The sequence below is a fragment of the Schistocerca americana genome, chromosome 11 (assembly GCF_021461395.2).
Source record: "Schistocerca americana isolate TAMUIC-IGC-003095 chromosome 11, iqSchAmer2.1, whole genome shotgun sequence".
Lineage (NCBI taxonomy): Eukaryota > Metazoa > Arthropoda > Insecta > Orthoptera > Acrididae > Schistocerca > Schistocerca americana.
Window position 1 is genome coordinate 196,965,229 of NC_060129.1, and position 12,338 is coordinate 196,977,566.

At 42.6% G+C, this 12,338-nt stretch overlaps 1 protein-coding gene across 1 annotated transcript in view; it reads right to left on the reverse strand.

Moving 5' to 3' along the window:
• LOC124553547 overlaps positions 1-12,338 on the reverse strand; it is a 328,767-nt gene that overhangs the window by 18,170 nt on the left and 298,259 nt on the right. Inside the window, exons 29-30 of the mRNA XM_047127394.1 lie at positions 10,877-11,143; positions 5,066-5,199 (exon numbers count right to left, since the gene is read on the reverse strand). Coding sequence (XP_046983350.1) covers positions 5,066-5,199; positions 10,877-11,143 — 401 coding nt within the window. The remainder of the gene's footprint in view (positions 1-5,065; positions 5,200-10,876; positions 11,144-12,338) is intronic.

Consider the following 12,338-nt stretch of genomic DNA (forward strand, 5'->3'; position numbering starts at 1 on the left):
GTGTAACTCGGCATGTCGTCACTGGCGACGGCTGGCCTCCCACGGTGGACCCCGGCTTTCAGTCTCTCGAGCATTTCACAATAAAAAGCACTGTCGACAGTTTGGCCACGAGGCCCAAACTTGTGACGAACCGTACCCCTGACACCGATAAACACGATCGACACAGCTCGTAACGATAAGAGTCGAGATAGGTGTAACGGAACTCGAATAGCGCATTTGCCTCTATCGGTTACGGTAGAGAGATCGATCTTTTGGTCCCATCTGTATATTTATATATAATATTGCCCGAATAGAGGCTGGGCGAGTGTAAAGCTATCGTTAAAAACGCATGCCGCGCTATTTGTTATGATCTGGTCGGTCGTAATAATAATAACGTGCTTTTGAATACAATTAAAATATAACGGCGATACCTGTTCAGTGTTATTGGAATTAATATGTAGTAAATTAGTGAGTAAGGTAGCCGATCCTATAAGAAGAGGTAAAATTGGGCATATTGAGGTGTTTTGCTTTATATCGACGAAGCCGATGATACGGCGTCATTTTTTTCGTTTACTCTTAGAAATAAACAAGTAAAGAAGTGCTAATTGTGCGTTGTGAAAGAATATAAGGGCGAGTTTTAAATAACTATCGTATAGGATCAGAGTAACAAAAGGACATTTAGTTACACGAAATCGTGGATAGCGTAGTGTGGTCATTAAATTGAGTACACCTACAGGGCGGTCAATTCCGGGATAAATCTATACGCATCTCACAAGGGACGCAGTATTGAGACTTTTTTTTTTTTATTATTATATCGCGGAGAGCGGGCTCCAATTTATGAAAAGGAGAAAAACTGTATCATTATCATTGACTGTTGGTGTCAAGCAACCAAAACTGTTCCTCAAAGGGTTTCGATGTAACTTGGGAGTTAGAGTTCAGGCACTCGCATATACTCCACATCAGAGTGTGAATGAGTGGTGAATGCGAAATAAAACTGTGAACAAAGTTACGTTAAATAAAACAGAAAAAACAAGACAGTTTGGTCGTATCTGTTGTTATTCCATGAACTGTGACATTTCTTATCATTGTACGAAGCCTTTATAGACGATCGTTATGACAATTTGCTTCGAAGGGATCTCGTTACGAGTTAAGTTTTGGGGACCTGGTCGAGAGGGGGTAGTTCGTAGATCCTAACTACTGCAGCTATTCTGGAATCAGGTGCTACCGTGACCGTTGTGTGTCGTCAATGACTTAAGGTTACTATATCTCATGCTCATAGATCGACGCGCTCCACTCTGTATAACGGTGCCTCACGGTAACAACGACAATGCCGACGATGAAGGAAGATACGGTAGAAGCTTTCACCTTCAATTTGTTCATGCGAGCCTTTTTAGGCTGTGGGAACGATGTGGTGTGCTATTCGGAACTCAAGTGCTTTGTCTCCATACTGAAACACCCAGGTTTAGTCTCCCGCGACAAAGTTATCTAAAAATTCCGGATCACCTTCAAGGCTCTGGAGATTGTCTCGGTAGGCGTCCACACGTGCTCGCTTTTGAACCTCCAACAGTTGGTCTTCAACAATACCTGCACACGGTCGATGTTTTGTCAGTTTTGCCAGTTGATGGGAGTTCAGAGCGGTCCTCGTCCTCAACACTGCCCCAGCCCTTTTTAAAGCTCTCCAACCACCTGAAAACCTGGGCTTTCGACAGGCAATCATCGCCGTAGTCTTGCCGAAACGTATCCGACATTTCCGTACCCGATTTTCCTAGTTTCACACAAAACTTGATGGCATAATGTTGTTCGATCATTTGCTGCACGCTGCACCAAGACCGACAACTTTGTGACGTGTCCACTCGACACACGATGCTGCCTAGACGAGAGCCCGCAGGCGACTGGCACGCCACGTGTTTTTGGCCAGACACCTCCCCCACCACCTATCCCCACGGGCGAGCGTGAGCTGCCAAGTACAGTTGTGTCAGCAAAAAATCAGTCTCATTACTTTTTATACAATCCCTGTACATAGCAAATTTCTGGGGGAGGAGGGGAACAATGAAATAAGACTGCATTTGTAGATTTGGAAAAGGTGTTTGATAGTGTGGAATGGAGTAATTTTTTGTATTTGTATAGATAAGACGCAATAAGGAAATCTTTAGATTATCTCAGTTTGGGAATTGTCTGTCATTCACAGAAAGCCAGCACGATACACTGACAGTTACAACAAACACGCGTAGAAAAATAAAACTAAGCTAACAGTGTGCACAGCAGATGGGCATGTCAGTAAAGTATGACAAGAAAATCTTGAGCAAGTGGATGAATTTTTGCTCTCTCAGAAACAGAATTAATAAAGAAAGGAGACATAACAAAGACGTAGTGAGGATGGCACAAACGACGATGACATTTTATAAAACTAAAAGCTGCTAAAATCTAAATAAAAATGTAAATCTTAAGACCAGAAAAAGAATTCACGTCATGAAAAGCTAGTTAATAGTTCACTTCGAGTGTACTGTTGATTTGTCATTTCCATTTTTTGCACAACGTTTTGACAGCTGACACAGTCACCTTTTCAGATGCTGTGAGTTAGCTGTTAAGTGTACTTGCTACCCGAGTCCAGCCACTCCGAACTGTTGCCGGTCCAGCACCACTGTTTACAGCCGATAGCAAGTTCGATTCTTAATCCCCTCTATTTTCTTCATTCTTTTGTTTTTCCGAGAGTCCACTGATATTCCGTAAGACACACATTCTCTTAGGATTTTCCAGCTCTCATGGGTGTGAAGGCAAGTAGGAGCTCAATAAAGTGAGTGCCAGACTTCGAGCTTTGTTTAAATTTAGTCCTCTGTGTCAGTTTATTAGGTCTTCCAACATATTTATTTCATTAGACTCCATAACTGCACTGTCTCAGAAAATCGCATTTGCACCACCCCACTAGTCTCATTGTATTTAATCACAATTCTATTCGAGGTAATACTTGGAAACAGCTGATTTGCTCTGTTGTTTTAGTCTGGCGTGTCACTGATATTCCTCGATCTCTGTGACACTACTGCAATAGTCTACCCCAGGTAAGACACACCACGTTCATACGGAATGCGCTACACACCTAGCTTTCAGAGATCAAGATAACCTTTAACATTACACAGATGCCTTCTTATCATAGCCGAAGGGAGCGAAATATACTGTATTCCAAAATTTTGTACACGGCTGCACGTTCAGAGACCGTGAATAGATACAATTAAAAGAAAACAGCCCACGGTCACTAATTTTTAACGAATTTAACCGGGTTTCAACGCTGCTAGGAGTGTCTTCCACAGTAATTTAAACCAAAGAAAGTTCTATAACGTGGTCACAGAATTATGACTAAATACATTTTTAGTCATAATTCTGTGACCACAATATAGACCATTCTTTGGTTTAAATTCTGAGGAAGACACTCCTATCAGTGTTGAAACCTGGTTAAATTCGTTAAAAATTAGTGACCGAGGGCTGTTTTGTTTTAATTGATACTGTATTCCATCTTTCTGTAGAATTCTACAGATCCTCCTGCACACACTACCAGCGTACGACTCAACCTTTTACTCAGGCACTGTCAGTTTTGATGATCCAAGTACGCATTCCTACGTAAAACTATTCTACCACAAAAGGCATACTAGAACTCTTTATTCCTCATGTGTGCATGTTTATTTCTCAACATAGTCACCCTAGTGACCAACAAATTTCTCCCAATGACAGACCAGTTTGTCGATACTGTCACTGTAACCTGTTAAGAATCTGTTTACAGAGCCACAACCTCACCTCTGCTTACACAGCACCATCACTATCAATGTGAATTCCTCAAATGCGTTCATTAAGTTTTGGAAGCAGATGAAAATCGAATGGGGCCAAGTCAGGTCCACACGGAGGACGATCGACAACAGTCAACCCTAGGTGTCAGATTGTTGCAAATGCCACAGTGCTCGTGCACTGTTGGGTGACGTCACATTCGAGAAGAGGGTGCTCCACAGGTGGACGAACTCTTCGAATTCAAGCTTTCAGTTTTCTGAGAGTCTCGTAGTATCTCAGAGGGTTTATGACAGCACCTTCAGGCATGAATTCCAAACGCACCACACGTCGAACAAGCTGGAAGACCGTGAGCACGACTTTACCAGCTGACGGCACAATCTCGAACTTTTTTGGTGTCGGTGATCCCCCGTCACACCCGCCGAGGTTAGCACTGCCGTTTCCTCCGTTACGAGTTCGAACACCCCAATGTCGCGTATTACCGATGTCGATACGACTGTCACTGTACGTAGTTTTCATTCTCCTAGGGCTTTCGATCGAAGGCACAATTTCTGCAGTCGGAAACACTATTAGAAGACGCTGTTTCACACGCACTAACACGGTTACGGTACACACCGCCACGTTACATGTGACAATTCAGAGCCCTCTAGTGTCAGGGTGCAACTCGCATCAGTGAAGCGGAAAAGTGAACCGAGTAATATGCGTGATACATTCAAAATCTCGGTCAATAGAACGGAATAAAAAAATTGGAGCCTTTACTTTTCAGCATGCCCTCGTAAATAAAGAGCACAACTCACAAGGTCTGAGGAAGATGACAACTGGGTCAGTCAGTCAAAATATTGTGCATAAAATGGAACAACAAATCAGCTGGACAACATTAATAGTCCACACTGAGAAAACACGAGAAAAGAAAAGCTCTATATGGAGAACAACTGCATTTTGGGGTGAAATATAGACAATGGCAAAGATAGAAATGAAAATATTACATTTCTTTGAAATTTCGTGTCACACGAGACTGTGCGTGGGGTGGGATTGACAAGTAAGGAATGAAAATGTCCGGCAGTGAGTAAATGAGAAAAAATGTGAGGCACATATTAGGACACTATTAGTCACTGAAAACTGTGGACGAAAGAACGGTAGAGGGAGGGAATCGCAGGGACAGATCGTCGACAATTTAGGAGGCAGTAGTTTTCCTGAAATGAAGAGAATAACAGACGGAAGTGACAGGAGGCTGAGCTGCATCTAATTTACTTTTAGAGTCGATCGTAGAAGCAATAAAACAAAAACCTAGAAGCAGCACAGCAAAGACACTCACTGTGGTCAGAGTCTTCACCACCAGACGCATCATCCGGATCGTTCTCGGGCTCTGCCTGCTTCGACTTGGAGCAGATCATCTCGTTCTTGTGCGTGCGCACCATGTGTCTGTTGCGAGTGCTCTGCTGCTCGAACCTAAGGCACACACACACACCAAATGCTGTTACTTTCTATTTATTTATTTATTTATTTATGGCACCTGCAAAACATAAGAAATTATAGGAACACAGAAATTATCGTTGAAAATAAATGGATCATTAAAAAATGGTGCCAGCTTATTACTACCTCAAGTATATACAATACAACAGTTTATAAGCAACTGCTTCAAACTGATTCGCAACACAGGCACTATCACACAATACATCACATTTGTGACTCTTGAAGAGAAAGAAATTTTTTCATACACAAACTTAGCATACTGCCATAGTGAAACACAGTGAATGCCTGTAATTTGTTTGAACTATAGCAATCTTCCAATAATCCGTGTGTGGATAGTCCAGTTTGTGGACTGTTCGAACACAGTTATGAAATTTTTGGAAAAAATGGAAAGCCTTATTTATTATAATTAGAAAAATTACTTTCATTTCAAATACACTATTATCCACGTGCCTCGTGTTTTGCCGATGAAAGACAGTATGGGATCCAATTCCCAATCTTAGGTATCACCAAAACATTTTCCAAATTCATCTTCAAGTTAAGTGTGGGAACTCTACCCTTGCAGCGCGTCTGCAGCTCATTTCCAATATCAGATTTCTCGTTGTTGCCATAGTTACCGACAGTTTACATGTGCTAGGAAGATGACAGATGAACACAAATACACTGTTCTAATGACTGAGAACAAATTAGAAGTTATTAATAGTAAGCAAGGGGAGAATCTACAGCACAAGTATTGAGGGTGTGGGAAAGCACACAACAGCAATCAACGAACCGATGTATTGGAATGCACTGATCTGTTAACAAAGTATCCGAGACAAAATCTGTTTCATTGTACTGATATTTTGAGCCTCCAGGAAGCTATCCGAAGGACTCTCAGTCCGTCGTGCAGTAATACTGTGGTCTACTAATATATCCAGTACGCTTTCATTGCTCGTAAAAACATGTATTATGGATTATATGTGCAGTCTTGAGCCTTTTTTAACACAGATAACCTGACACTAGCCATATATATTTAAGCTGAGGCTGAAATTTAAAACAAACGAACAAAAATTCTGTCAATCTTAGCGAGTTTGGTAGCTCGTAAAATCAAAACAAACCACTCGTAAATAGCTTTCAATCTACCGTTTTAGTTTTTGTTTTTGCTGAAAGCAGTTTCACACTGACTTGGTATGTCACAGCACTAATTTGATTCATTCTTTGGGCCACAAAAATGCAATCAATTTAAGCGGACATAAAGAATATACTGTGAACACAAGCACCACAATAGGGTTATTTATAGCCTATCTGTGTATTTCCGGTTGTTACCCTTCCCTGCAATGGCAATGTAATGTTGAACTGTATGTGATGCGTCACAGAAGTTTTGTCTTAACACAAACAACTCAAAGAGAACATGAAAGACTCGAATAAAAGTAATTACTTCAGACTCTTTGCCAAAACATGCAAAATTACTTGAATACACTACTAGCCCTAATTTGACCAGAACAGCAGTACTGATAAATTCTTTGTTTGGTCTTCAGTCTGAAGATTACAGCTACAGCAATTTGGGTCCACTTTAATACACCTGCTGTGGACAAGCCTCGGCCTTCCCCCCCCACTCTCCCCTCAGTCTTGAGCACTCATGATGCGTGTCCTATCAACTGATCCCCTCTTTCAGTCCGTTTCTACAGTCAAGCTCTTTTCTCTCCAGTTTGGTACCTGTCTGACAGTTATCTGCTCTGTCCACCGAATTTTGAGCATAATTCGGTAGAACCGTGTCTCAAAGCTTGCATTCACTCTTTGTCTGGGTTTCACTGCCAAACACTCCAGATGACTACCTTCAGAAAAGATTTCAAAACGTCTAAATTCGTTTCTGGAGTAAGTAGATTTCTCTTTTTCAAAAACACGTTTCTTGCTATTGCCATCTGCATTTTATATCCACACCAATTCGACCACCGTCAGTTATTTTGCTGCCTGCACAGCATAGCTCAGCTACTAATTTTACAGCCTTATTTCCTAATTTCTTTCTCTCTATTACTCTTGTTTTACTTTTGTTGATGTTCATCTCATAATCTCTTTTCATGCTTTGTCCATTCCATTAAAGTGATCTTCCAGCTCCATTGCCCCATCTGACAGAATTACAGTCTCAAACAATGCTCAAAGCTTCCATTTCTTCTCTCCGATATTTAATTTGCTTTCCGAATTTCTTCTCCATTTGCTTTACTGCTTGTTAAACGAATGTTTAGAAATAGGAAAAAACCAATACGTGGCTTATGGAACTGTTCCTTCCAGAAAGAAGCACAGGCTGGAGAATCCTCACCGACAGGGGCATCTCCATCGATCTGGGGCCTGGGCGAGCTGCACCTTCTCCGTTACCCTCCCCGACCTCTCTCTTTTCCTCCCTCAGAAAGGAACTAACAGTTTAGACAAGGGTCAATCCAACTCCTCCTCCTCCCTCTTCTCCTCCATTCTCGTAACGTATCCGTACCGTCTCAGCCTCGATTTCTCTATCTCCTCCTGTAATGGTTCCACCTTAATTAACTCTCTGATCTGCTCATTTCATAACTTGCCTATCTTTGTCACTCCAATACTGTTTCTCAAGAATTTCATCTCACTAGCTTGTCCTTTGCTTCTCTTTCTTCCTTTCATAACCCAGGTTTCTGATGCATATGTCAGGATCGGGACATAGTATGACCGGTATATAACCTTTTTACCGATTTGGGGTACATCCTCGCTCCGTATCAGGCTTCTGACACTCTTCCGAATAGCTTCTGCTATTCTCCCCTGCTCGTTCATTTCTCTGTCGTTTCCTCCATCTTCCTGTATCGGGCTTCCCAGGTACTTGAAACTCTCCAGACTCCTCAGTCGTTCCCCACCAATTGTTATTCCAGTTGTTCCTCTCTCCTCCTTTCTTGTTGTGATAATCATCTCACTCTTATTTATACTAAATTTCGTCCCATATTCTTGTACTGTTCGTTCCCATACGTCCAACTGCTCTTCCACTTCCTTCTCCTTATTCCCCCAAATAATCAGATCATCTCCAAACACCATTGCTTTCATCTTCCTTTCACCAATTACTTGTACTACTCTACTCATTATATCATCCAGCACTACAATGAAGAACAATGGTGAAAGAGCACTTCCCTGCCTCAAGCCATTCCTCTGTTCAATCCAAGCTGATATCTCTCCTCCCACTTTCACACGTCTCACCCGTCCGTGGTACATTTCCCTTATCCTCCAAATAATCTGTTTTGGTACTCTTCTGTTCTCCAGGGATTTCCACATTTTGCTTCTACGTACACTATCGTACTCTTTCAATTTCCAGGTAGGTCATTAATAGATCTATTCCGTATTCATAGCGCTGCTCCTGCGGTTGTCTTACAGCAAAAATTAGATCCACCATGGACCTTCCTGTTCTGAAACCACGTTTTTCTCCTCTCATTCTTTCTTCTAATCTTGACCGAATTTGTGCTTCCAAAATTTTCTCAAAAATCTTTGCACAATGACTCACCAGTGTTATCCCCCGATAGTCCTTGCACTCTTTTCTATTTCCCTTCTTACAGAACGGGAGAATTATTGCCTTCTTCCAGGCTTCTGGGATCATCATCTGTCTCCACACAATTTTCATCACTCGACAGAGCCACCGTATCCCCACCTCTCCTGCTGCTCTCACCACCTCTACACTTAGCTCATCCAGACCTGGTGACTTCCCTCCCTCCACCTTGCCCAATGCCTCCTCCACTTCTCCCCACGTAAAGTCTTTTTTTTATTTGCTGTTCCTCCTCATCCAGGTCTCCATTCAGGTTCAGGAGTTCTTCGAAATACTCCTTCCACATATTCTCGAGTGGTCAATCCTAACTACACTGACAAAATTTTGAAGGTTGTTCAGCCATATTTTCTGAGTATTTTGTCATACAAAACCCACACTCTCTGGTCACTCGTTACAGAGTAACAATGTAATTGTGATTTTCTCGGTTTCTTACACCAGTTACCTTTGTTTCTATATTGACAAGTAAAACAGAGAGTAATGTAACAACAATCAAACAGAGGCAAAACTAATGCAATGTGGTTGCTGTCACACGGAAACAACTCGGTGTAGTCTCTCTGTGCCACTCTTCCACTGCATTTAGTGAAGCCACACACGAGTTGCGTACAGCTCAACTATCCACCGCTAAACCTGTCCACAATACCGCCGTGCATTGCTGGTAACGCAGAACTAAGGGGTCTTCCATTAATTATATGATCTCAAAATGGTGTGGACTGGTCTGGCAAAATCTCACCAAATCTCATTTAAAATGGGGAGGAGAGGGTGGGGGGAACAAGAGAATCTCATGAAAACTTTTTAAGTCAGAAAAACTGCATTATAACAGAAGATAACATGTTGTATAATTAATCCCGGGCATAGACATTATTAAAGTGCTCATCAATCTTTGTGGCCTCTCTGAACTGAACGATTTACACGTGTGCACACTTGGAATTACCCGATTTGAAAGAAGTGCCGTGCCAAGTGTTACATTTCATTCGGGGAGTTTTCTTCTGCGTCAGTTGCAATCATTGCATGTCAGTCAGTGAGTCAGTTGTGATATTCTTCAGTGCATATAGGAGTGATGTTATTGTGTTCGACACAAATTTGCATCGGAGCTTTTACAAGGAGTATGTTAAGCAACATGCCAGCAAGTAGAAACACACATGAACTGAAAGTCAACTGCCTGGGACGGAAGATAAACTGAAGTTCACTGACAATAACTCTCTTAGTGTTCATATAACTAAAGATACTGAAAAGCCAGGTAATAATACGGTTCACAAGAAGATACAAACAATGTTGTCTTTAATCTGCAAAGTCATTCAAGGTTCAGTGACAATTTATATAATACCCCAATAAAAATTTTTTTTAGTGCTACATCAAAACAGTTAATATTATTTTTGTGAAGCCATTATGTCCATCCATCCATCTGTCTGTCTGTCTGTCTGTCTGTCCATCCAACCATCAGTCTAAATAACGACCCAGGCTTGGAATGTTTAAAATAAAGGGTTTTCAATCACTTGTTAAAAACACTCTGTAATACAATTTCTAAATAAAATTTGTTTTTTATTAGTATTTTAATCACTATTTAGAACAAAAAATATCATTTTTCCGCATTTTTACCAGACTATGGGGTAAACCCAATACGATGGGGGGAGGGGGGTGGGGGGGATGGATATGGCAGGGGAAGAGGGCTGGGGTCGCGTACACCGCATCTCACAAATGGGGAGTGGGAATCCAAATTTGAAGAAGAAATCCAAGACAGAACAGAGCAGTACCGAATGCACGCTCGAGATATGGAGTCGAGTGGGCATTACTGTTGTCAGCAGCGAGAAATGTAAGTGAACAAAACATATTTGTTTCCGAACAAGTCAAGCAGTGCATACCTTTGACATTTGCACTGTTGTGCCGATGCTTTCAGGGCAATACAGATACAAAGATAGGAAGAGGTAAGAAATCAAAACGAAATGAATATTCTCTACAATAAGGGTTTAAAGACCGTAGGCCTCTTATAGAAACACATTCAGAAAATACCCTGGAAGAACCGGGTTCAAGCTTCAGGCTCATCCTACAGTTGCCACTGCTTTCAGATGCACTTGCTAGGTATCACACACGACCGACAGAAAGTCCGAGTTGACTGGCAGCCCGCCCACTCACCGGCTCTCGCAATAGAAACAGACGTAGGGGTGCGAGTCGGACATGCCGACGGCACTCGAGGTCGCACGCAGCAGCGCCAGTCCCGTGGGGCGCGGCTTAGAAATCTGCCGTCGCATCTCCTTGGCCAGCTCCGTGTTGTATACGGGGGCCGGTCGGCCGGTTGTCGTCGACGATCCGGACGCGGACGACGTCGCGGGGCGGCGTGCCGTCAGCTTCTGCAGCAGGCTCAGCGTCGGCTGGTTGAGGCTGGGGAGGTGGGCAGAGGCACTGCAATCACCACTTCACTGAGAGCTCTCCGCCGTCACTCACATTTATCAAAAAATACATGTCTTTTTTTCACTAAAATGGATAGTTATTTTACAAAATAGTTCCCTTTTAGGGACGTAAACTATTCCCAACGTCTCTGCTATTTTTCCATCACAAAATAAAAATAAAAAAATAAATAAATAAAACAAAAAACCAACAACAACAACAACAACAACAACAACTTGGAAGTGACAAGTACTCTGGAAGGGAAAGGTTGTGCAAAAAAAGAAAGGCCTGACTCAATGATAACTACCACACCTGAACAAAATTTTTGAGCTGCAAACCATTTCTTTGCGAATACTGGCACACACTTGTGCCAAAGGAAAGCTCCCTTATATGCCAAACAGGCGCGTGTCGACTTCGGTTTCTTTCCGAAGCAGTCTCACTGTGCACTGCACAACAAATGTGTTGTGACGCGATTCTATTTCCGGATATGAGGGTTGTGGGGGAAAAAAAAACATCTGTACTATAGCTTGAAGTCTAGAGGTTAGGTTGGCAGGCCATAAACTGGGTGGGCATTGGCAGAGATAATATTCACTATTAGCCTCAGCACATGTAAATGATTGCCATAACTACAGAATAGTGAGAGTAGCTATTTTGGTTGCATATTATGTGCCACAAAATTACTTTTATTACTATGTGAAAACTACGACCTCCCGAATAGCCCCGGACCAAAGATTTCACTAAAAATTTCAGCTGACACCTAAGACTATACCATTAAAAGTGGGAAGATATTAAAAATTATGGAAAGTTTTGCTCGAAGCCTGACAATGTAAGGATCAGAACCCTGCTTGACAATAATAAAGAAGCGACTGGAGGCACTTGAGATGCGATGTCTGTGCCAAATGCTTCTCTTGCCCACGACAATAAGAAGGTGTGAAGAAATACTGAACTACACAGGAAGCAGCGTACTTTGATCACAATATCAGTGGAGGAAGAAGAAGGGGGTGGGGGTGGGGGTGGGGGTGGGGGGGAGGGAGGGAGGGGGAGAGGGAGGGAGGGGGGGTGGGGGTGGGGGTGGGGGGGAGGGAGGGAGGGAGGGGGAGAGGGAGGGAGGGAGAGGGGGGGAGAGGGGGGGGGGAGAGAGAGAGAGAGAGAGAGAGAGAGAGAGAGAGAGAGAGAGAGAGAGAGAGAGAGAGAGAGAGAAAGTGTTTGG